The sequence below is a fragment of the Prionailurus viverrinus genome, chromosome A2 (genome assembly GCF_022837055.1).
Source record: "Prionailurus viverrinus isolate Anna chromosome A2, UM_Priviv_1.0, whole genome shotgun sequence".
Lineage (NCBI taxonomy): Eukaryota > Metazoa > Chordata > Mammalia > Carnivora > Felidae > Prionailurus > Prionailurus viverrinus.
Window position 1 is genome coordinate 10,006,713 of NC_062562.1, and position 26,533 is coordinate 10,033,245.

The 26,533-nt window shown below is 42.2% G+C and overlaps 2 protein-coding genes across 2 annotated transcripts; both read left to right on the forward strand.

Moving 5' to 3' along the window:
* The first annotated feature begins 11,106 nt into the window (after nucleotides 1-11,106).
* On the forward strand, nucleotides 11,107-12,096 carry LOC125148871 (olfactory receptor-like protein OLF4). The gene has a single exon (XM_047827277.1). It carries the CDS (start codon nucleotides 11,128-11,130, stop codon nucleotides 12,094-12,096), a length of 969 nt encoding a protein of 322 aa, XP_047683233.1. The 5' UTR covers nucleotides 11,107-11,127.
* An 8,730-nt stretch (nucleotides 12,097-20,826) lies between these two features.
* LOC125161174 (olfactory receptor-like protein OLF4) lies at nucleotides 20,827-21,857 on the forward strand. Its single transcript, XM_047850823.1, is given in 2 exon segments — nucleotides 20,827-21,466; nucleotides 21,469-21,857. Coding segments are annotated over 2 exon segments (1,029 nt in total).
* Nucleotides 21,858-26,533: the final 4,676 nt, after the last annotated feature.

A 26,533-nucleotide genomic window follows, 5' to 3' on the forward strand; every position in this document is an offset into this window, starting at 1 on the left:
GATAAATAGTTTTCCATCCCCTCACTCTCAATCTAAAGGTGTCCTCAGGTCTAAAATGAGTCTCTTGTAGACAGCAAATAGATGGGTCTTGTTTTTTTATCCATTCTGATACCCTATGTCTTTTGGTTGGCGCATTTAATCCATTTACATTCAGTGTTATTATAGAAAGATATGGGTTTAGAGTCATTGTGATGTCTGTATGTTTTATGCTTGTAGTGATGTCTCTGGGACTTTGTCTCACAGGGTCCCCCTTAGGATCTCTTGTAGGGCTGGTTTAGTGGTGACAAATTCCTTCAGTTTTTGTTTGTTTGGCAAGACCTTTATCTCTCCTTCTATTCTAAATGACAGACTTGCTGGATAAAGGATTCTTGGCTGCATATTTTTTCTGTCTAGCACCCTGAAAATCTCGTGCCAATTCTTTCTGGCCTGCCAAGTTTCAAAAGAGAGATCAGTCACGAGTCTTATAGGTCTCCCTTTATATGTGAGGGCACGTTTACCCCTTGCTGCTTTCAGAATTTTCTCTTTATCCTTGTATTTTGCCAGTTTCACTATGACATGTCGTGCAGAAGATCGATTCAAGTTATGTCTGAAGGGAGTTCTCTGTGCCTCTTGGATTTCAATGCCTTTTTCCTTCCCCAGTTCCGGGAAGTTCTCAGCTATGATTTCTTCAAGTACCCCTTCAGCACCTTTCCCTCTCTCTTCCTCCTCTGGGATACCAATTATGCGTATATTATTTCTTTTTAGTGTATCACTTAGTTCTCTAATTTTCCCCTCATACTCCTGGATTTTTTTATCTGTCTTTTTCTCAGCTTCCTCTTTTTCCATAACTTTATCTTCTAGTTCACCTATTCTCTCCTCTGTCTCTTCAAGCCGAGCTGTGGTGGTTTCCATTTTGTTATGCATTTCGTTTAAAGCGTTTTTCAGCTCCTCGTGACTGTTCCTTAGTCCCTTGATCTCTGTAGCAAGAGATTCTCTGCTGTCCTGTATACTGTTTTCAAGCCCTGCGATTAATTTTATGACTATTATTCTAAATTCACTTTCTGTTATATTATTTAAATCCTTTTTGATCAGCTCATTAGCTTTCGTTATTTCCTGGAGATTCTTCTGAGGGGAGTTCTTCCATTTGGTCATTTTGGATAGTCCCTGGCGTGGTGAGGACCTGCAGGGCACTTCCCCTGTGCTGTGGTGTATAACTGGAGTTGGTGGGCGGGGCCGCAATCGGACCTGATGTCTGCCCCCAGCCCACCGCTGGGGCCACAGTCAGACTGGTGTGCCTTCTCTTCCCCTCTCCTAGGGGTGGGATTCACTGTGGGGTGGTGTGGCTCCTCTGGGCTACTTGCACCCTGCCAGGCTTGTGATGTTGGGGATCTGGCGTATTAGCCGGGGTGGGTAGGCAAGGTGCACGGGGGCAGGAGGGGCAGGCTTAGATCGCTTCTCCTTAGGTGATCCACTTCAGGAGGGGCCCTGTGGCAGCGGGAGGGAGTCAGATCCGCTGCCGGAGGTTTGGCTCCGCAGAAGTGCAGAGTTGGGTGTTTGCAGGGAGCGAGCAAGTTCCCTGGCAGGAACCAGTTCCCTTTGGGATTTTGGCTGGGGGATGGGCGGGGGAGATGGCGCTGGGGAGGGCCTTTGTTCCCCACCAAACTGAGCTCTGTCGTCCGGGGGCTCAGCAGCTCTCCCTCCCTTTGTCCTCCAGCCTTCCCGCTTTCTGAGCAGAGCTGTTAACTTATGACCTCCCAGAAGCTATGTCACGCTTGTTGTGGGAACACAGTCCGTCAGGCCCCTCCGCTTTTGCAAGCCAGACTCGGGGGCTCTGCTTGGCCGGCGAGCCTCCCCTCCACCCCGGCTCCCTCCCACCAGTCCGTGGAGCGCGCACAGCCTCGCCGCCCTTCCTACCCTCTTCCGTGGGCCTCTCGTCTGCGCTTGGCTCCGGCGACTCCGTTCTGCTAATCCTCTGGTGGTTTTCTGGGTTATTTAGGCAGGTGTAGATGGAATCTAAGTGATCAGCAGGACGTGCGGTGAGCCCAGCGTCCTCCATCTTCCGCCATCTTCAAGAATTTTTTAATTATATGAAATATGGTGAGATTTTTTTTTCTTGCAGTATAATATGAGCTTGGAATAGAAAAGTAAACAGGTTCTTCCCTGTAGCTTTGAGAAGAAATCAGGCCTTGCAATCATTTTCATTTTAGACCAATGTGAGCCACTTCGGGCTTCTGATCCATCGAATGTAAGAACATAAATGAATTTTAAAACACCAATGTAGTTATTTTACATCAGCGTTAGGACTTAAAACGACAAATGTTCCAATGAAATTTTGTTAAGAATCTGAGATTAGAGGGGCACCTGGGTGGCTCAGTCGGTTAAGCGTCCGACTTCAGCTCAGGTCACGATCACACAGTTCGTGAGTTCAAGCCCCGCGTCAGGCTCTCTGCTGACAGCTCAGAGCCTGGAGCCTGCTTTACATTCTGTGTCTCCCTCTCTCTCTTCCCCTTCCCTGCTCATGCTCTGTCTCTCTCTGTCTCAAAAATAAATAAACCTTAAAAAAATTAAAAAATAAATAAAAAAAAAAGAATCTGAGACTAGGGTTTTCCCTTCATTCACGGAGTTTCCCCTGGGTAAAGGCATTTTGCATCGTAATCTCATCTCTAAGTAGAAAAGGAGATTTAAAATCAATTTACAGATATTCATCCTCTTTAGCTAGTAGAGAATTTCTCAGTACGTAACTGCATGCATGCTTCAGATTTTGACGTCTTGGAGGCATTAGGACAGGAAATGTAATTCATCCTTTAAATGTATGTCTATCATTTATGTCTACCTTGAAATCTTTGTGTCTACACATCTTCATTCTTTTAAATGCATATTAATTCGAACATTTACTCTTTTAATACCTACACTTTCAACTTTCTCTGAAGTTTCCTTTCAACATAAAATAAGAGATTATGTATGAGTTTGCATTTAAAATGAATAAATATGGGGCTCTTGGATGGCTCAGTTGGTTAAGCACCTGCCTCTTGATTTTGGCTGAAGTCACAATCTCACATTTTGTGAGTTCAACCCCCATGTCAGGGTCTGTGTTGACATGAGGCTGCTTGGTATTCTCTGTCTTTCCCTCTCTCAGCCTCCCCCCACACCTCTCTCTCCAAATTAAATGCATAAACATTAAAAAAATTTTAAGTGAATAAACAAACACACAGAAACCAGAATGAGACCTACATATACAGAGAAAAAAACCTCATGGATTGCCTGAGGGTTGTGGGGGCATGGGCAGAATGGGTGAAGGGCAGTGGGAGATACAGGCTTCCAGTTGTGGAATTAATGAGTCTTGGGGAAAAAAGGCACGGGGTATGGAATACAGTCAATGATACTGGATGGGTCTGTATGATAACAGACAAGAGCTACCTTTGCGGCGAGCACCGCGTAATGGGCAGAGAAGTTGAATCACTACGTTGTGCACCTGAAACTAATGCAACATTCTTGCCAACTGTACTCAGATAAGATTTCTTTTAAGTGAGTTCGTGTTTATGTACATATGGGTATATGTGTTTATTTGAAAAAACACATGTAATATATACGTACAACTTTGCCTCTGAACTTTTTCTTTGGACTCAACAAAGCTAACTATAATTTAAACTTTAAAAAGTAATAAAATAAAATATAATTTTGCTTCAGCATATTAAAGGACATCTAGAGTCTGAGATCATATTCTAAAGTCAATCTATTTATTAAAGTTTGTTGCTCCATGAAAATTTTCTTGGAGATGCATATTTGGTGAACACTTGAGTAAAGAAGTGACTGTCATACACATTGTGGACAACAATGTACTAAGAGACCAGGATCCTAATGAGGAGAATAAAGCCCAGCTATAAGACACATTAATATATTAAGTGTCCACTATTAAGAGCAGTTAAGATACTGATATCAAAGGAACTTGGGACATATAAGTGAAAGAAACATAATCTCACAGAGCCTGATGAGGTGCTTGAAATTGTCAACCACAAGATCATGACCTGAGCCAAAGTTGGACGCTCATCCCACTGAGCCACCCACGCAGGCCAAAAATAGAGTTCTTTTAGAGACACATAATAAAATATTATAGATAAGAAACCAAATAATTTGTATTTTAAATATTTTTATTTATTTTTAGGGCGGAGAGAGAAAGAGAGAGAGAGACAGAGAGAGAGAGATGGCCTGAGCTGGGGAGGGGCAGAGAGGGGCAGAGACATAGAATTTAAGCTGTCAGCACAGAGCCCGACATGGGGCTTGAACTCAAGAGCTGTGAGATCATGACCTGAGCGGAAGTTCGATGCTTAACTGACTGAGCCACCCAAGCACACCTTACATTTATTTATTTCAATTCAAGTTAGTTAACATACAGTGGAGTGTTGGTTTCACGAGTAGAACCCAGTGATATATCACTTACATATAACTCCCAGTGCTCGTCCCAACAAGTGCCCTCCTTAATGCCCATCACCCATTTAGCACCTCCTCCCACACACTTCCTCTGCAGCAACCCTGAATTTCTTCTCTGTATTTTTGAGTCTCTTATAAATTGCCTCCCTCTCTGTTTTCATCTTAGTTTTCCTTCCCTTCCCCTATGTTCATCAGTTTTGTTTCTTAAGTTTCACACATGAATGAAATCATATGATATTTATCTTTCACTGATTGACATACTTTGCTTAGCATAATACACTCTAGTTCCAACCACGTTGTTGCAAATGGAAGATTTCATTCTTTTTGATCACTGAGTAATATTCCATATATATATATATATATATGCCACATCCTCTTGATAGATTAAAGGGGCATATGTACCCCAATGTTTATAGCAGTGTTATTAACAATAGGCAGTTATGGAAAGAGCCCAAATGTCCATGGATTGATCAAAGGATAAAGAAGATGTGATGTAAATTTTGATCATGAGTTGCTTGCCTATCTCACTACCTCAGAAGCATCATGGTCAGACCACACTCACATTTATGCCCCAGGAATTCACTCTACCAGGTGCTAGGCAGAATATCTCCAAATTGATTTAATTTCTTCTCCATAATGTGGGTTCTTTAAATGTCAATTGACCTTAACCAAGGGAAGCTGATGAATGGAGAAACTTGAACTCGGTGCCCTCAAATAATTTTATTGACTATGTCCCTGTGAGATTCCTACTGCTGTTATAAAACATTCCCACACTAGCTGCTGAAGACAAACACATACAGGTTCTTACAGATCTGGAGTCAGAAGATTCGAAAGAGTCTCGTCGGGCTAATAGCAAGGTGTCTTCAGGGTTGTGGTTCTTCTGGAGGCTCAGGGGAGAATGGGTTTCCTTTCCAATTGCAGTCTCTGTTGCTGGCCACCTGCATTTCTTGGCCATGGCTCTTCTGCCACCTTCATGGACAGCAGGAGAGCATTCTCAAAATCTCTGACATCAACTCTTTTGTCTCCATCCTCAACATTTGGAGGACCATCCTGACTACCCTAGTCCCACCTAGAGAATCACAGCTGATCCTTTTGTCTCCATGGCAGCTAATTTACAGCCCTGTTTAGTCTGCTACCTTAATCCTACGTTGCTATCAAAAATAACATGTGAAAGGTCCTGGGAATTAGGATGTGGACATATTTGGAAGGGCCTTATTCTGCCCACTACAAAGACTTTTTCATAAATGTATTATTTTTGTCACTTATAAAAGCCTTAAAACAGAATTGACACAGACTGAAGAAAGAGTGAATACATTATTCCTTCAAAATTACATGCATGCAAGGACACCATTTGGTGCAGAAGACTTAAAATACCTACACCTGTCTTTAACACAAGATCCTAGGCTTGCTAATCAAAGAGTGGCCCACAGACCCAGACCCACAGTTTAGCATCACCCAGGAGCTGGTAGAAATGCAGAATCTCTGGCCACCCAGGATGAGAGATCAGATTCTGCATTTGTAGTGGGATCTGTGTGAATGTACACGCGCATTGAAGTTGGAGAACTGCTGGTGTAGCTGGGTTTCTCACATTTTATGATCGACATTTGTGGCAGGATAATATTTTCGGGGGTGCTTTCCTTTGAATTGTAGGTGTTTCGCAGCTTCCCTTCAGACTTTGACAGACATCTTCAGGGGAAAATTCATTTCTGGCTGTGAACCACTGCCCCAGAGTTTGAGAACTAGAAGCATCCTGACAGAATCAAACTCAAGGGTCACCACATACTCAGGTATTAAATTTAGACAGATGACTAGACATGACCAAGCACCATTTCTACAATGTAGAATGGAGCTCATAAATGTACTTCCTCAGGTATGTTTATAAAAATTGAATCCAACTATCCCTATGAGAGGTCAAGCTCACATTGTAGTACGTAAAATATTTAAATACATCTGTTATAATTAAACATTTAATAACAAGGGACCAACTGATAGCTTTTACCTTGTGATAATGTAAGAAATTCCTAATTGTGATGGCAAAAGTGTCTTGAAGCCAGTGTGTGTAGAACCCAAGGTTTATTATCAGAAGAACCCAGTTCTCTGTGCTTCTCTGTGCTGATAGCTCAGAGCCCAGAGCCTACTACGGAAATCGTATCCCTCTCTCTCTGCCCCTCCCCTGCTCATGATCTCTCTCAAAAATAAATAAACATTAAAAAATATTTTTTTAAAGAATAGACACTAGGGATGCTGGGTGACTCAGTTGGCTGAGCATCTGGCTCTTGATTTCGGCTCAGGTCCCAATCTCAGGAACCTGGAGTTTGAGCCCCCATCAGGTTCTGCATTGAGAGTGAGGAGCCTGCTTATGATTATCTCTCTCCCTGTCTCTCTCTGCCCCTCTCTGGTTCTTTTTCTCCTATAGAAGAAGACAAAGAAGATGAAGATGAAGAAGAAGAAGAAGAAGAAGAAGAAGAAGAGGAAGAAGAGGAGGAGGAGTTGGAGAAGGAGAAGGAGAAGAAGAAGAAGAAGAAGAGGAGGAGGAGGAAGAAGAGGAGGAGGAGGTGGAGAAGGAGAAGGAGAAGAAGAAGATGAATAAGAAGGAAAAGAAGGAGGAGGAGGAGGAGGAGGAGAAGAAGAAGAAGAAGAAGTAGTAGGAAGAGGAGGAGGAGGAGGAGGAGAAGGAAGAAGGGGAGGGGAAGGAGAAGAGGAGACACTGGAGATGGCGGGGCTGGGTCCCCGAGACAAGTCAAGGTTTTGAAGTTAAAGAGACCTAATCCCGGTGTGTTCTTCCTTCTTAGAGCTGGAGAAAAGTGTAACTCTGAGCTGAGATAACGTGCTAGGAGACTTACATAACAGGAAGAGGGCAAGTTCAGGGAAAAGGAGAAAAAAGCAAAGAACTGGATTCCCTTGACCTCTAACCTAGTCTTTTGGGAACTGAGATTCATCAGGAAGAAATCCTTTATGTCCAGAGCAGCTTTCCATTGGGAATCATACGCTTAGAGGTTGGAGTAACAAGAGGGAAATGCGCCTAATGAGCAGATACAGGGAGGTATAAATACCCTCTGGTCTCCTGTCAGCCTGTGCGACCTTGGACAGGAAGGCGAGTGGTTTTTGTCTGTTTGTTCTGAGTCCTAATTCTGGCTGGGACTGATGCTTCACTCCCCCCTACTGTCTCTGCTGAGGTCAGAGCCTTAGTCCCTGTTACCTGCTGTCCTGGGAGGAATTCGGTTTCACACGGAGACCTTCCTGTCAGACACCCAGCCAGGTGAGTCCAACAGCCCCGGGCACCGTGGATGACAGGGTTGTCTGAGAACATTAATCCATCATCACCTGGGGGCCAATTCAACTTAGTCCATAGCAAGTGATCACTGTGTTTATTTGCTTGCGTAAGTAATGAATGTATTTATTCAGTGACTGTGCCGGTTTTGCAGAATGGCTCCTATGAACACTTTTGAGAGTCCTTCATATTCTTTTTTTTTTTTTCTGAAATTTATTGACAAATTGGTTTCCATACAACACCCAGTGCTCATCCCAAAAGGTGCCCTCCTCAATACCCATCACCCACCCTCTCTCATATTCTTTATCATGAAAGGGATGCTCTAAACATCCTAAGATACACAGACCTCAGCACTGGGCAGGCTCTGGTCAGGATGTCCATAGGCAGAGACGTAGAAACCCTGCATTAAAAATATGAATATTTGTAATATAGCTGCTTTCAGGTCCTGCCTTCAACCTGTAACACTCACTTTTCCACCAGCAAATTCAGTGTAACCCCAAGACTACCCGCTTGAAAGTCCAAACATAGGGGCACCTGGGTGACTCAGTCAGTTAAGCGTCCTACTTTGGCTCAGGTCATATTTCACAGTCCATGAGTTCGAGCCCCACGCCAGGCTCTATGCTGACAGCTCAGAGCCTGGAACCTGCTTCGGATTCTGTGTCTCCCTCTATCTCTGCCCCTTCCCACTTGCACTCTGTCTCTCACTCTCTCTCTCTCAAAAATAAATAAACATTAAAAGACAAGTTCCAACCACAAACAATGTAACACTGCTCTAAGTTTTTTCCCCAGGTTCCTGGGTGAAGAAGACATTTCCTGTTGTTTCTTAATCTATCCCTTAATTTCAGCAAATGTCATATACTTGATGACCTTTCTGATTATTATATGGCCATATGCTATTTCCCCTCTCCTGCTTTTTTTCAGCATTTCAAAAGATTTCCTCAGATCATTGCTTCTCAGTCGACTTTGGAAAAACTCTTTGACCATAAAAATGTTTAACTTGGTTTAAATATTCCTATCTTCTTACTGCTGAGTTTCTTGCTTTATTTTAGTGGTTTTTCCCACCTGCAAATGTTATATGCAGTTTTCTTGATGTTCGATATATTGTATGGTTACATTTACACTGAAGTCAGTATCCCTCTGGTGTCGGTAAAGTATCTGAGGAAGATGACCAATTTAATGTTTTTCCAGATAGATATCCATTTATTCTAGCTGTTACTTAGCAATTCACCTTTTCCCAACGAAACTGAAATACGACCTTGCCATATAGGAAATGTCCTTAACACTGAGACCTAACTCCTGATTCATTCAACAAATAATAACTGAGCATCTGCCATGGGCCAGAACATTCTAGACACATTATATGTCATATTCTTTCATGGTGTTTCACAATTTAGTTATTAATCCGTGTAGGTATTACTAATGACTGCTATTTTTACCTGTTCCAGTTTGCTTTTATTTTTCATACAACTTTGCTTATGACAGTTGTTTTCAAGCTACTATTTTAACCTGGTTTCCAGATCCTTTCATTCTTTCCATTCTATAACTTCTCATAGTCTTATATCTTTTTATACTAAACATATATTCAACTAAGTTGGTGAAAAACAGAAATGAACAAAGAGGATAAAGTCCCTGCTCTTCTGGATGTTACAGTGTAGCATTGAGACTGCCATGATGTGGGCAGGATTTACAGAGCATGGTCTGGGGAGTCCTTTGCATGTTGGATGAGATCCAGAATGCAGATTAGAGGGTGTCCATTGGGTTTGAGAACGAGAGATCTTTACTCAAAGCCCATGAATATCAATGAAAAGGTGCCACATAAGAAGAGGGAGAAAGGAGCTAACCCCATCCACTATCAATCACGTAGAAATGAATCAGTCATATCATGATGCAGGAGGTACAGGAAAATGTCTTCTAGGCTTGATATAAAAATGCCCGACTTTGATTGTATTGGTTTATCCCTTTGCTTGTTTTTCTTGATGTATAATATAAACGGATATGTTAATATTTATATCTATTTATATTTTTATCTATATAGTTTTGTACAAGTACACCATGAATATATCACTATCTGTCTTTTAAACAAGTTTGTTTCATTCTCGTATTATTTTTGCTGGGCATCAGGGGATGTAAAGAGGGGAGAAGCAAGGGAGATATTTCTTCCTCACAGTCTCTCAGGGACCACCCCAGCTTATGAGATCCTTGATCTCCCTCATCGATTTCATTCCCTCTGTATCTCACTCTCTGTCTCTTTCATTTACTAAGCAGACTTTGTTACATTGGTGTAAATCACAGCGGAAAATTAACATTCCATTATGGAGCTCCATGGTGATTGGTCCATGGGAGGGTTAAGAATTAGCATTTCTGGGAACCATTTCTACACTTTGCAGGGGAAAGATGGCTGATCGGGTCTCCTTGGGTTGTATCCATTCCCAGCATAACCAGGAATGTGGGGGCTGTGAGGACAGGGAAATTCACAACCCAGAAGACCACGGTGTCCTGTGCATGTGTGACTTGTAGAGGGTGAGCAGTCCTCACAACAGGGGCCAGGACTCCTCAATCCCAAGGTGACACCATACACGGTCCACAGCTCAGTCAAGAGCAGGCACCAAGACAGGGATCTGTGTCAATGCATGGGGTGGCTTTGCAGCACGATGAATACCGAGGGAGATGCAGTGTGGACAAGGACGGACCTGTGCCTGGAGGTCACAGTTGTCGCAGAGAGGCCACATCCCTCCTCACATGTGTGACAGAGTCTGTCATCAGTGTCCCTCAAGATCATTTCCCTTGCAGCGCTGGCTTTGCTTTTTCGCTTGAACATTTGAAACAAGTACCTTCCTCAGGGCCTTTGCACTGGCCATTCCCTCTGCCAGGCACACACTTCCCCCAGAATCCTGTGTCTATGTCTCTGTCTTACATGACGTCTGTGCTCCAATGCCACCTGTGTACAGAATTGCCTAAATGCCATTAAAATAGAATGCCCTATTTGCTCTCTGCTTTATCCCTGTTTCCCATTTCTTCACAGCACACCTCACCGTCAAAAAGGTGAGATAATCAAAAGGTAATTGTATCAAAAAGATAGTTGTATAATTATCTTCTTTGCTTACATATTTTTCCTCCATTGCTGTAGGGATTTTTGTTCTTCGGCACTCTATACTCATTGCCTAGATAGTGCCTGAAAGCTGGTCAGCACTCAATTTAGATTCCTGAATAATTGAAGCATTTCTCAGAAAAACTATAAAATACATGATTTCTTAGGAAAGAAGCTGATTGACAATAAAACATATATCAGATGTGGCAGTGATGATTCCCTAAAGGGGACCATATCCGTACACGACATATTAAAAGGAATTTCTGGACTACAAAATAAAAAAACAGTCGCATTTTAATTTTGTGAATATATAAATTTATGTTATTTTATTGCCCTCTTTCCCAGAAGTCACCTCCACCACATGGAACCAAGCAATGAAACACAAATTTCAAAGTTTCTTCTTCTGGGATTTTCAGAGGAACCAGGACTGCAGCCCCTCATATTTGGACTTTTCCTCTCCATGTACCTGATCACTGTGTTTGGGAACCTGCTCATCATCTTGGCCATCCGGACAGACCCCAACCTCTACATGCCCATGTACCTCTTCCTGGCCAACCTGTCCTTTGTAGACATCTGCTTCACGTCCACCACCGTCCCGAAGATGCTGGTGAACATCCGGACTCAGAGCAAAGTCATAACCTATGAGTACTGCATCACACAGATTTATTTTTTCATACTCTTTGGTGTGTTGGACATCTTTCTGTTGAGTGTGATGGCCTATGACCGGTTTGTGGCCATCTGTCACCCCCTGCACTACACGATCATCATGAACCCCCAGCTCTGTGGACTCCTGGTTCTGGTGTCCTGGATCATGAGTGTTCTGTATTCCTTGTTACAAACCTTAATGGCATTTCGGCTGTCCTTCTGTACAGAGGTGGAAATCCCCCACTTTTTCTGTGAACTCAATCAGATGATACAACTTGCCTGTTCTGACACCTTTGTTAATAACGTGGTGATGTATCTTGCAGCTGTCCTGCTGGGGGGTGGTCCTTTTGCTGGGATCCTTTACTCTTATTCCAAGATAGTTTCCTCTATACGTGGGATTGCATCAGCTAAGGGCAAGTATAAAACGTTTTCCACCTGTGCGTCTCACCTGTCGGTCGTGTGTTTATTTTACTGTACGATGCTCGGCGTGTACCTGAGCTCTGCTGCTACCCAGAGCTCACGGTCAAGTGCCACAGCCTCGGTGATGTACACGGTGGTCACACCCATGCTGAACCCCTTCATCTACAGCTTGAGGAACAAAGACATGAAAAGGGCTCTGAAAGCATTCTTTTGGAAGGAGACCCTTACATGGCCAATCGTCATGAGATTGAAGAAATGCCGATGATTGCAGGGGTCAAAGCCTCTGGGTCAGTTATTGTGGTCTTTATTCAGACTGTAGATGTAGTATTCCTCTTCCCGTTTATTTCCTTGTCCTCAACTTCCATATGCCATGCATGTAACTCACTCTATGAAGCTCTGCTCTCTCTGATATCCTACAGATTTTTTCCCTTATATTTCCCACTTTCTGCATTTTATTTCCAACCACGGATCTGAAATATTTGGAAATGTTCATTTACCTTGAGGCAACATAGATGTTTTTAAAAAATAATCTTTCTCAAACAACTGCGTCACACCAAATAATTTTTCTTTCATACGTGTTTTTTTAATGCCACGATTACCACTGGTTAGCTCTCTGTATGTCTTAGGATTGGTGGGCAGAATTGGGTGGGTGATGGGCTAATTGGGCAATGGGCATTAGGGAGGGCACTTGTTGGGGTGAACACTGGGTGTTGTATGTAAGTGATGAATCACTAAATTCTACTCCTGACGCCAACACTACACTACATGTTCACTAACTAGAATTTAAATAAAAACTTGAAACAAACAAAAAGAACTGTCATGATTGATACGCCACCTATGGAAACAACCACACTTTATGACAAATATATATGATTTTAAAGGAGAACAATATCTGAGGCTATGTTTTTTCACTTATATGTCTGAAGTTCCTTTGTATATCAGTATCTTAACTGTTCTTCTTAAAAGTGGACACTTAATATATTAATGTGTCTTCTAGATCGGTTTTATTCTCCACATTAGGATCCTGGTCTCTTAGTACCTTGTTGTCCACAATGTGTACGACAGTCACTTCCTTACTCAAGTGTCGCCAAATACACGTCTCCAAGAGAAGTCTTCATGGAACAACAAACTTTAATAGATAGATTGACTTTAGAATATGATCTTAGACTCCAGATGCCCTTTAATATGATGAAGCAAAATTTTATTTTATTTTAAATCGCACATTGTGCTCTTTAAAGTATTTATTCTTCATGCTGTACGGCTATTCATTGGAGTATGGAGGATTGGTGGCCATGTGTAAGGGGGCTTATCCAAATGGGGGAAGGACTGATTGACATTTTTCTACTTTTATTGAAATATCTCCTTGTTTCTTCCTGAAATCTTTACGCTGCCTTTGGTATGACTCCTTTCATTGTTGTAAAAGAAATATATCCCCCTTCCTTCTAAATTTTGTCATAACCATGAAAGGGGTGTCGAATGGTCATTTCCTCCATTATACATGTTTCTCAGGCTCAGGATTCTATTCATCTTCTATGCTCAAGGGATGACATAAGAGGGAGCTTGCATTCCTGTCTGGTCATGTGAATCAGGGACACCAGTTTTCCAACACAATAATGCATACATTTTCAATCTTTCCTGGCTATGGGGAAATACCCTCAACGAGAGGTAGTTGTTTTGTTGTTTTTGTTGTTGTTATTTGTTTCCTTGTTTTTTAGAGAGAGAGAGAGAGAGGGAGAGGGGCAGTGAGCAGGAGAGAGGGGAAGAGGCAGAGAGGGAGACAGAGATAGAATCTTAAGCAGGCTCCAAGTTGAACGGGGCTTGATCTCATGACTGTGAGATCACAACCTGAGCCAAAATCAAGAGTTGGAGACTCGACCGACTGAGCCACTAAGGTGCTTCTCAGTGAGAGGTTTTATATGCAGTTGTGTGAACTAAACTGAAATAACAGAGGTACCATGAATGCAGGCTTCAAATACAAGAATAAATACCAAGAACAGTCAGCAGCAGATTATGATAATTTTCCTTACTTCTGTTCACCGTGATCCTTGAATCAGTTAGCCATTGCTGCATAACAAGCCATTTAAAAGAAAATGATTTAATATAATGCTTTTATTGCCAAATGATATTGTATGTTGGGGATTGTTCTGAGCTGTGCTTGTCTCCTCGCGAATCTATAGTGAGCTGTGAGACTCCACACTGTTTCTTTTCTTTTTTTAAATTTTTTCTTAAAGTTTATTTATTTTTGAGAGAGGCAGACAGGATGCGAGTGGGTTAGGGGCAGAGAGAGAGAGAGGGAGACACAGAATCTGAAGCAGGCTCCAGGCTCCGAGCTGGCAGCACCGAGCCTGACGCAGGGCTTGAACCCACAAGCTGTGAGATCATGACCTGAGCCGAAGTTGGACGCTCAACTGACTGAGCCACTCAGGCGCCCCGACTCTACATTGTTCCAAAGGCTCATCCATGATGTCATGTGTGACCACGGGGCACTTCTCTTTTGAACAAGTATATGATCAGTTAACTCGATTTCCGAGTGCGTTTTTATCTTCTGTTTTACAGGGAAAAAAAAGAATATCAAAAGTGAATGATTTTAATTTATATCTACTGTCCCTGTATTCATACATGACACTTTGCTTTCTTCCTACTGAGAAGAAAAAGCTCCTGTCATGACTCAGTATGAATCAGCTACCTCCGCTCTATATTTCACACTGATCCGTATGATGCTAGATTTTTTTCCCTTCTAACTAATTTAGTGGGGGTATAATCATGTGCTATAAACTGCATCTACTCGGAACGTATGATTTGATGAATTAAGGGAGCCATACAAAAACTAAAGTACCTACTGCACATTCCTATTTGATGTTCTTCAAGAAAATGCACAACCTTGAAGACTTCTTAATCCAATTGTTAAAATGTAATCTCCCTGGGCCTCAGCTTCTTTATTTCCGAAAGTAACTTGGGACCAAACGTAACTTCAAATGGATATTGCAAGAAATAAATGAGGTGTGCGGACATATTTCGTTGAGTCCGAAGAAAATGCTCAGCTGTAAAGTTGTATGTATGCATATATGTGTGTTTCTCTGTACACATTTTTATTTCAAATAAACACACCTACACATGGGTACCCCAACACAGAATCATTTTTAAAACTATTATTATCTGAGTGCACTTGGCACACAATGTTACACGAGTTCGTGTGTACGACGTAGAGATTCAACTTCCCCGTACATTATGCGGTGCTCAGCACAAAGGCAGCTGCTGGCTGTCAGCCTACCGGGCCATTGCAATATCATTGACTATATTCTGTCCGCTGTGCCTTTGATTTCCGTGACTCATTTATTCCACAACTGGAAGCCTGTACCTCCCACTGCTCTTCACCCATCCTCCCCACCCCCCTCTGACAACCACGAGTTTATTCTCTATATTTATGGATCGGATTCTGCTGTTTTGCGTGCTTGTTTATTCATTTGAAGCAGACTCAATGGGGCACCCGAGTGGCTCAGTTGGCTGAATGTCTGACTCTTGATTTCCCATGGGGTCATGGAATTGGGTTCCCCGCCACACTGAGCATGGAACTTGCTTAGGATTCTCTCTCTCTGAATCTCTCCCTCTGCCCCTCCTCCACTCACACATGCTCTTACTCTCAAACAAAAATTTAAAAAATGAACACAGGCTCATTTATGACCTCTTCTTTTACGTTGAAAGGAAATGAGTGAAATTGGAAGTGTTGATATAAAAAGAATAAACGTTTGAGTTAATATGCAATTGATAGAATGTGGACATGTAGACACAACAATTCAGTATAAACAATAGACATACATTCAAATGATGAATTACTTTTCTTCTGCTAATGCGTCAAAGACAATAAAATCTGGAGCACGTTTGTATTTATGCACTGAGAAATTCTCTACCAGCTAAAGAGGACGAATATCTCCAAATTGATTTTAAAATTCTTCTACTTAAAGATGGGATTACAACACAAAATGCCTTTACCCAGGGGGAGCTATAGTGAATGAAAGGAGAAGCTTAGTCTCAGGTTCTTAACAAAATTTTATTGGACAAATGTTTGTGTTCAAGTCCTAATGCTAATGTACAATGACTACATTAGTGTTTTAAAACACATGTATGCTCTTACAATTCTGGGGCTCAAAAGCCTGAAGTCATTCTCATGGGTCTGAAATGAAGATGTTTGCAAGGCTTGGTTCCTTCTGGAAGCAACAGGGAAGAATCTGTTTACTTTTCTATCCCAAGCTCATATCATAGTGCAAAATATGATCTAAATATATTTAATATAACTGACAAATGCTTCACACAGAGGGGCTACATGGCAGCTGTTAACTTGTGACATATTATGGAATTCCTAAATGTTTGGAAAATGTGTCATGAAGCTGAGGTACGTAGTGCTTGGGGTTTATATCAAAGGAACTCATTGAAAAGGAAATAGGAATGTTCCATAGATAGCGGAGCTGTGTCTCCACCACAAGCCAAGTGTTTGGACATCCAAGGCATCTAATCCACAAAGATTGTTCAGTTCTAGACTCGGGGGAAAAGCTGAAATCAGAGTTGGGATGAGATGCGGGAATGTCTGCCCTCTGGGAGGAGCAGAGTTCAAGAGCAAGGAGTGATTAACACTGGGGTCACAGTCTATTGGGAATATGGAATCTCCAAAAAACTCTCCTTTGTCTCCAGAGTAGTGTCCTCCAGGGACTGTAGGTTGGAGAGGCAGGAGAGGAACATGCCTCATGAACAGACAGAGGAAACTATAAATATCTCCTGTGTGCTGTCCCTCTGCCTGTGCAACCTTGGGCTGATGGGACCCTGTTGTTGCTTCTGGAGTCTGAAGCTTGGCTGGGAGACTCATGCTAGCCTCCTTCCTGTCATCTTGTGTGGGGACAGAGTTTAGTCGCCACCAATAACCATCTGGAGCGAATTCAGACAGCCACAAGGAGACCTCTCCCTCAGAGCTCCCATCCAGGTGAGTCTGACACCCAGCAGGGTCTTCAGGAAAAGAGTAGGGAGAATCAAAGCCAGGTGCATTTACCTAAGGTCACCACACAGCCACCAGCCTAGCCCAGAACCTGGAGATCTCTATGGTCATTTGCTTGCCTGATTACTTAATGACCTCATGGATGATGTTACAGAAAGGATTGCACATTGAACTCAGCCACACATGGGTGATTGTTGCCAGTGAAGTGATGGGAGGGGAGGCAGGAAATACTTCCAGTAAAAGTAGAACACGTCCAATGAGTTTTGCAGTTGAAGGGAGTAGGAATATTAGGGATGGAGGGATGCGCAGTGAAGTCAGGACATTCCTTTTTTGTCTGTAAATGAGGCATCCTGGGGGGTGCCTGGGTGGCTCAGTTGGTTAAGCTGCAAACTCTTGATTTCGGTTCAGGTCATGATCTTATGGTTTGTGAGGTCAAGCCCTGCATCGGGCTCTGGCTGACAGCTCAGAGACTGGAACCTGCTTTGGATCCTGTGTCTCTCTCCCTCTCTGCCTCTCCCCCATTCACACACCCTGTCTCAAAATAAATAACAAAACATTAAACAAATGGGCCATACTGGGCTACGTTTCCATATTGATGAGAAATATCTAGACCAATTTACTGCTTGCATATACGACCTCACAACATTAATTCATGAGACATATATTTTCACAGCGTGCTCTTACTCTGGATATTCGTATGACTGCCATGATGTAATAAATGAAAACTATGGTTACCTAGCTTTGCTTTGCAGTGATTTCATTATCTACAAAGTTGACTGTATTTGTGGGTTAGTTATTCCTTGGTTGCCACATTTACGCATTGTCTCTAACGGGTCTTTGCATGTGTACAGTGGAGTCGGGGAGGTGCTACTTCCATTTCTGATTGCATTCTTTCTAACAAGGAAGCGGATGGGGTGTTCGGAGTTATTTTTCCCACTTTGCCGTTTGCCATTGAGTTCTATTGTGTACATATAGACATATACGCACTGTGACATATAGGACTGTGTTCATTAGTAATATGGGGTCAAATCTGTCACTCGCTTATACTGTCTGTCTTGTTTTTTATTTATTTATTTATTTATTTATTTATTTACCTTACTTTATTATCCTATACTGAGCTGTCACTAATACTCTTCACTTGCAAATTCTTGCTATAAACAAAAAGGAGTATACGTGGTATTTTGTACATTGCTCACAAATCACTGTCTATACACATTTCCACGTGCCTTCCCATCTCTGTTATTCCCTACAGTTCCTATTGCCCCATTGTGAAAAGATCTATTTCTGGAAGTTGCGTTATCTCTGACTACCACGGCTTCTTTACATTTAACTGAAGATCACCTTACTCTCCATAAGCATATTTGAATCCATGTATCGTTATAAGAAAATATTTATCATTTAGATACGGCTCCTTCCCCAGTGATAAAGGTGATTCTATCGCATTCTTTTCTTTCCACGTGTTTGGAGTGTGATCGGAAATCAGTGGCCCACCTCGATACCACTAAATCATTTTATGCCTTTTGTAAGTCGGTTTTAGAGTCTCACATAATTTTGTTTCACACAGTTGTTTTGAAACTTGCCCTAATTTCACTCCCCTTGGAAGTCTTTATTCTTTCAGTTCTCATAAAGCTTCTCTTGCTATCTTAGGCGCACATACACATTCATAACCAGACGGATGAATGAATAGCGGCCTGTGGACAACATAAACGCTCTTTAGGTTTTCGGGTAGTCTTTTCTTCTACCTGCGTCCACTCTTCCTTCTTCCTCAAAACTACCTCATGGACTTGTCTCCAACCGACTAGGGAAATGCTGATTCTTTATTTCAATGTCTGCATAATATCTCATGATACGGCTGTGCTACTCACACTTCGAAAGCTTTTCCTAGCTTTTCTCGATGCATTGCTATTATAACAATTCTGCAAAAATATTTTGAGATTATTATGTGAAAAATCTGGTTCTCCACTGGAGGCAATACTGTCCCTCAGGGGGACACGACTTATTTGGGTGTCACATGGTGGGGGGGGGTGCTAAGGAAGGTCCAGGGATGCTCTAAACATGTTCAAAGCCCAGGACACACAGCACAGAGACCAGTCTGTATCAGAACGTCAAGGGTGCCGGGACTTAGAATCTCTCAGTGAAAGCATATCTGTGTTTTCACATTTGTCGCTGTCTTCAGTTTTCTCAACATCGCAGTGGTTCACACTCCTCCCAGAAAAATTAGAGAATCTCTTTTTTCTACCTGTTTAAAAATTTCACCCAGTCAGCTCGAGAGATCTTGTTTTCTTCAACCGTTACTGAATTTGAGCCAATATGTACATATTTGATCACCAGGTTCATTGTTACATGTCTATTGTTATTATATGTCCATAAAGTCTATGCCTATTCCTCAGCTAGCAGCATTTCACATGAAGTTCACGGATTGCCGTTTAATGCCTTGGGTTGGATATTATGTCCACAAAATGATTTAAATTTTATGTAGCTAAATATATCTATCTTCTTACTTCCGATTTTCCTGCCTTAATTACAATTATTTTGCTCACCTGTGGTTTGTATTTGCGTTTTTATGCACGTTCACTGAAAATGTACTGTTTCCATTTACTTCAAGATCTCTAATCTCTCTGAATTGTTAAAATGTGCATACTAGGGAGACTTTATTTTCTTTCAATTGGATAGCCACCTTTGCCAGCCTTTAGGAAACAACCTTCACCAACTAAATTGGAATACAGTGGTGCCTGGGTGGCTCAGCCCGTTGAGCATCTGACTCTTGCTTTCGACTCAGGTCATGATCTCATGGTTCGTGAGATCAAACCATGCATCAGTCTCCATGCTGAGCGTGGAGCCTGCATGGGATTTTCTGTATTACAAAAGGCTGATGGGTGTGCGTCTGACTTCGGCTCAGGTCATGATCTCGCGGTCTGCGAGTTGGAGCCCCGCGTCGGGCACTGTGCTGACAGCTTGGAGCCTGGAGCCTGCTGTATATTCTCTGTCTCCCTGTCTCTCCTCCCCTCCCCCACTCACGCTCTGTCTCTCTCTCTCTCTCTCTCTCTCAATAATAAATAAACGTTAAAAACTTCAAATACAGGAAAGAAAATGAACATGCCAGTCTGACTTGTCAATGTTATCTTGTTCATTGGAATTCAGGTAACATTTTACATTGTTTAGGGGAATGATTATGGATCTGGCCAGCTTGAGTTATACTCCCTCCAAACTTAATCACGGGGGCTGGAATAAGTCATGGTAAGAACACAGCCAGAGAAACAATGATTTGTGGTGTGTGTGTGTGTGTGTGTGTGTGTGCGTGCTTTTTGGAGTGGGATTCATCCTCAGAACAGGGGTACACGGTCTAATATATTCTGAGGTGAATACAGAAGCCAGAACTCAATCAACACACAGTACTCAGGAGGGCTCGATGTCAATTGACAGGAGACTTTGCAAGTAGAGTCTAAAAGACAAGCAGTACATAGTGTGGGTGAGTGACTCTGTTTTCTTGAGGGTTAACCAGCAGCGCCCATTTCCTTGAAACTGCCTGACACCATCTCTGATTCCCCTCCTGTTTACTCCCCTTCCTACACATGCTTCCTGTTTGGGACCCAAATAGCTCAAAGTAGGATCATCCTCGGGGCCTTAGCAGAGGCCATTCCCTCAGCCAGCACACACTTCCCCAGACATGCTCGTGGCTCCTGCCTTCCTTTCCCTGAGGTCTTCATTCAGATGTCACCTTGTTCACTGTTCTTGACTGAACACCAATTACAAAATAACACTTGTATCCACGCTCTCCTTTACACCTACTCTTGTTCTCTTCACAGCACTTGACACCCTCTGGTGTCCTATTGATATTTTAATTTCCTTCTGTTCCTTCTCCATCACTGGATTATACTGGCTTTTGATTTTCCCGGACTCATTGCCTCAACAATGCCTGGAATATGTTTGACCCTCACTACAACTTCCTGACAGCAAAATACAAGTCGTAGCATTGCAACAATGTGAGTGATACTGTTCATGTGAAAATTAATGATGTCTCCCATCGTCTTTCCTCGTGGTCAGTGCAACCTCATGGAACCAGGAAATGATACACAGACATCAGAATTTCTGCTTCTGGGGTTTTCAGAGGGCCCAGAACTGCAGCCCCTCGTATTTGAGCTTTTCCTCTCCATGTACCTGATCACTGTGTTTGGCAACCTGCTCATCCTCCTGGCCGTCAGCTCTGACTCCCACCTCCACACGCCCATGTACTTCTTCCTGGCCAACCTGTCCTTTGTAGACATCTGCTTCACCTCCACCACCATCCCGAAGATGCTCTGGAACATCCAGACTCAGAGCAAAGTCATAACCTATGAGGACTGCATCACACAGGTGAACTTTTTCATAATCCTTTCAGGATTGGACATCTGCCTCCTGGCCATTATGGCCTATGACAGGTTTGTGGCCATCTGTCACCCCCTGCACTACACGGTCATCATGAACCCCCGGCTCTGTGCACTGCTGGTCCTGGTGTCCTGGATCACGAGTGTCCTGCATTGCTTGTTGCAAACTTCAATGGTGTTGCGGCTGTCCTTCTGTACAGGCTTGGAAATCCCCCATTTTTCCTGTGAACTCAATCAGATGACCCAACTTGCCTGTTCTGACACCTTTCTTAATAACTTGGTGATGTATTTGCAGCTATCCTAGTGGGTGGTGGTCCTTTCATTGGGATCCTTTACTGTTACTCCAAGATAGTTTCCGCCATAGGTGGGATTTCATCAGCTCTGGGCAAGTATAAGGCATTTTCCACCTATGCATCTCACCTCTCGGTTGTCTCTCTATTTTATTGTGCTGGCCTGGGAGTGTACCTCAGCTCTGCTTCTACCCAGAGCTCCGACTCAAGTGCCACAGCCTCGGTGATGTACACCGTGGTCACACCCATGCTGAACCCCTTCATCTACAGCCTGAGGAACAGAGATATAAAGAGGGCTCTGAAGAGATTCTCTGCGATGGCAGTTAGAAAAGGTCCAATTGTCCTGCAGTTGAAGAATTTCCCAGGATTGCAAGCCTCAAGGTCTTAGCGTCAGAAATTGCGTTTCGTTTTTTTAAGCAGATTGTAGACATAGAGTTTGTTTCTCTCATTTATTTCCCGGAATTTTTATTTTTTCAACCACTCAGTACAATTTAGTTCCTCATTTTATTAAGTTTTTCCCTCTCTGTGATCCAACCTTTTTCCCGTCATCTTTTTCTTTTATTTCTAAATCAATTTGCAAGCTGTGATATGAGAAAATTAGGAGTTCTCATTTGTCTCATGGAAGTGCCTGGATTTCTTAAGAATAATTTCTTCACAGGGGCACCTGGGTGGCTCAGTTGGTTAAGCATCTGACTTCGGCTCAGGTTCCTGGTTCCCGAGTTCGAGCCCCACATTGGGCTGGGTGCTGATAGCTCAGAGCCTGGAGCCTATTTCAGATGTGTGTCTCTCCCTTTGTCTCTCCCCTCCCCCCACTTATGTTTCGTCTCTGTCTCTTCTCCCTCGAAAAATAAAAAAAAAACATTAAAAATTTTTTGAAGAAAAAAGAATAATTTCTTCACCAATGACAAAATCATTCCACATAATAATGATTTTAGTTTTACTAAAGGAATACTCATTTGTTACCTCTCTGTTGGAATAAATTAAATTTGGCAAATAGGCCATTTCTATTCTATTCTATTCTATTCTATACTATTCTCTATTCTATACTATTCTCTATTCGATTCTATTCTATTCTATTGTCTATTCTATTCTATTCTATTTATTCCATTCTATTCTATTCTAACTCTGGGACCATAGTTTTTCACTTTGTGTCTGTCATTTTTTTGTATATCACTACAATAACTGCTCTTCCTGATGAACAGAAAAGTGTGTTTTATAAGAGACCATTAGCTTTTTTCTCCGAATTAAGATCCCATCTTCTTCTCAGGCTCTATGTCCCCAGTGCTTACATTAGTCACTGGCAAAACTGATTATCAAAAACTTGTCTACCAGTGGAGTCTACACGGAAACAGAAATTCAAAAAAGTAGAATGACTTAATACGGCCTTGGAGTCAAAGATGACTTTGACTATGATAAAGCAAATTTTAAATTCTCCTTTTTAGGGGCGCCTGGGTGGCTCGGTCGGTTTAGCGTCCGACTTCAGCTCAGGTCATGATCTCACGGTCCGTGGGTTCAAGCCCCACGTCAGGCTCTGTGCTGACGGCTCGGAGCCTGGAGCCTGTTTCAGATTCTGTGTCTCCCTCTCTCTGTGACCCTCCCCCGTTCATGCTCTGTCTCTCTCTGTCTCAAAAATAAATAAACGTTAAAAAAAACAATTTTAAATTCTCCTTTGTATTACTATGCTCTACATTTTTTCTCAAGCTGTACATCTCTCAATAAAGTATGGAATAGCAGTAGCAGTATTTAAGGGGATTTATTCGCTGGGGTTAATGATTGGTTACTTATTGCCGTCAAAAGACTCATAAATAAAAACAATAAAATGGTCCTGAAATAAATTAAAAAATACATAAATAAATGGGATGACATCCTGTGCTCATGCTTGGAAGATTTTTTATTTAATTTTAGGATGGTTTTAAAATTGTTTTCCAAGGATACCCCATTTTTGTTATTTTCAAATTATCATTGAATCTGTAGATCTTCGGGTTAGTATTGCCATCTTCACAACTTTAATTCTAACTTAAATTTCTCCTCACGAGGGACCTAACGAGGGAAATTTCTCCTAAATTTCTCTTAAATTGCTCTCAGTCTGGGCTCCACATCCAGGACCCGCAGCATCACCACCACCAGGGAGCTTGTTAGAGAAGCAGGGTCCTCGGGGCCCCTGGAGACCTGAGGAATCAGAATTTGCATTTCAACTACAGTCCCTGGTGAATTGTGTGCACAGTGGAGAAACCTCAGTGTGGAACAGGTTTCCTCACCTTCTCGCCATTGACCCTTGGAGCTGGGTAACTATTTTTGTCGAGTGCTGTCCTGCGGCTGATGATATTCAGGAGCACCTCTTCAGACATGGACAAAAATCCCAAGAGCAACTCTGGTGGGAACCACTTCCCAGAGTTTCAGAACCAGAAAATCCTGACATCATTCCAATTAAGACTACATGCTGATTGGTTTGTGCCTTTGAGCAGCACATTGAATTCCTCTGAGCCCATTTCTACAATACAGAAACAGCTCATGAAAGTACTACATCATAGATTGTACTTTTGTCAAAATTAAACCATAGAATCCCTTTAGTGTGCTAAGCTAGTCTATGCTGCAGAAAATCGAAATGTATCTCTTATAATTAATAAACACTTCATTATGAGGGAAAAATGACAGTTTGTAACTTGTGATCTAATAATGAAATTCCTAATTGTTTCTGCTAAACTATTACACAACCAAAGAGGTTAGTACCCCAACTTTTTAAAATTCATTTATTAAAATTCAAGGATCCAAGAAGCTCAGGGAGTCCCCGAGGGATTGTGAGGAACAGTAACCTCTTTGCTTCTGGCAGCTTTGCACCCGACCACCTCCCCCGATGCCCAGCAAAAACCATGTGAGAACACATTTGCCTCCCCCAAAGACGAAAGTGCCGATATCTTCCTAACGTCAAACACCTTACATATGGCGGGGCCAAGGGAAAATATGAGCAAGGGGATAAGCCAACACTTCACAAAAGGAAGAGCACGTGATTGGCTACAGGGCGCGCAGTTACAAGGTCAACCACGGAAGACTTCGCTTTCACGTGCCTCTTGCATCATTACTTGGGCAATTCGTCTTCATGAGGGCTGACAGCAGGTGAAGGCAGCCCTGTTATCCCTTTCTCTTTTTAATGTTTATTTCTTTGAGAGAGAGAGCACAAGCAGGGGAGGGAGAGAGGGAGAGAGCACAAGCAGGGGAGGGAGGGTGAGAGAGAGAGAGCACAAAGCAGGAGAGGGACAGAGAGAGTCCCAAGCAGGCTCCATGCTGTGGGCACAGAGCCCAACAAGGGGCTGGATCCACGAATGGTGAGATCTGAGCTGAGCCGAAACCAAGAAGAGGTCTCTTAACGCACTGAGCCACCCAGGCACTAGTCTCCCATCCCTACATGAAGTCCTCTCATCGATACTCTTGGACTCTGCGTATTGGTCTCTTTTTCACAAACCCAAGGGGCACCTCGAATCCTCATTCTGTATGTCAGCCACTGGACAGAGGCTTCCCCAGACCATGCTCTGTAAATGCTCCTGACATCACGACAGTCCAGTTTTGTACCAAATAACTTCTTTCACATGATTATGCTTGACCGCATGATGCCATCCGTATATTTATATTATTGTTCTCTGTCCATGATGCTACACAGAAACATATGCTAGTGAAGGGATTTCACCTTCTTTGTTCACTTTTGTTTTTGTCACAATGTATGTGAATATATGGTTAGTATGAAAACCCCAAGGATATGAAAAATTATAGAATTTAAAAAATAAAGGATAATGAAACCAGGTTAAAATGACTAGGTTCCAAACAACTGTCCACAGCAAAATTATGTGAAAACTAAAAACTAATTGAAATTGGTATAAAAAAGAAATTGTTAATGATATCAACATGGATTCATAACTAAATTGTCAATGGCCTACACACGAAAAAATGTAATATATAATGTTCGTACAATGCTCAGTTTGTATTTGTGGGATGACTCAGAAATTAGGTCTCAAATATAAGGACATTGACCATATGGGAAGGTTGTATTTCATTTCATTGGAAAAGGTTGAATTGCTAAATAACATCTAGAATAAAGGGATATCTAAACTAATACTGGCATCAATGGATATCTATCTGGAAGAATATGAAAGTGGTCCTATCCCGCAGACACGTTACCAACACCAGAGGGATTATGACCTCAGTGTAAGCGGAACCATACAATATAGCAGAACATCAAGGAAACTACGTATAACATTCACAAGTGAGCAAAACCACTAAATAAAGCCATAATCTCAGAAGTAAGAAGATAGATTTATTTAAACAAAATTTAAAATTTTTGTGATCAAAATTTGTTGCAAAAATCAATTGAGAAACAATGATCTCAGGAAATCATTTGAAATGTTGGTAATGTTTTAAAAATAAAAGAGAGAGAGAGAGAATAACCTATGGGCATATAATAATAATAAAACCAACCAGGATGGTCATCAAACATATGACCTTGGCTGAAACTGAGGGATGGTTTAGGAAAATAACAAGAACTGTCTCTTTCACCCAGCTGCCTGCAAAAGAACTTACAGGACTGTTACACTGTTTGTGGTTGAAACTTTCAAATAGGAGCCAAAAGGTTATTCTGAATTTTTTGGCATAAGAGTAAGTGTAACAAGGTTGAACGCAGAAGCTGAAAGCAGCTGTATTACATATACTGACATTCTGTCACCAGGAGTTTCCCAGTCTCTGCACCCATCCTGCCCAGAGCCTGCCCAGTGGTGGGGAGCGTCCTGTGCCCTGTAAGATGTTCAGAGCATCCCTGACCTCTGTGCACCCCTCTCCAGCGTGACAGACAAAGTGTCTCCAGACATTGACCAATGTCCCCTGGGGGACAAAATTATACTCCATTAGAAACACAGTGAATTTAACAATCTCAACATATTTTTTGTAGCATGGCCATAATAGCAATTGAATGGTAGAATAAGAAAGATCTTCAAAAGTGTGAACGGCAGTCATTCGGTGAAAATGATATTAACACTGAATAAATACATTATAACTTAATTAAGCGAGCAAACCTACAGA

Coding starts and splice junctions, on each gene's coding strand:
- LOC125148871 (XM_047827277.1), top strand. CDS start 11,128: ATGGAACCAAGCAATGAAACACAAATTTCAAAGTTTCTTCTTCTGGGA.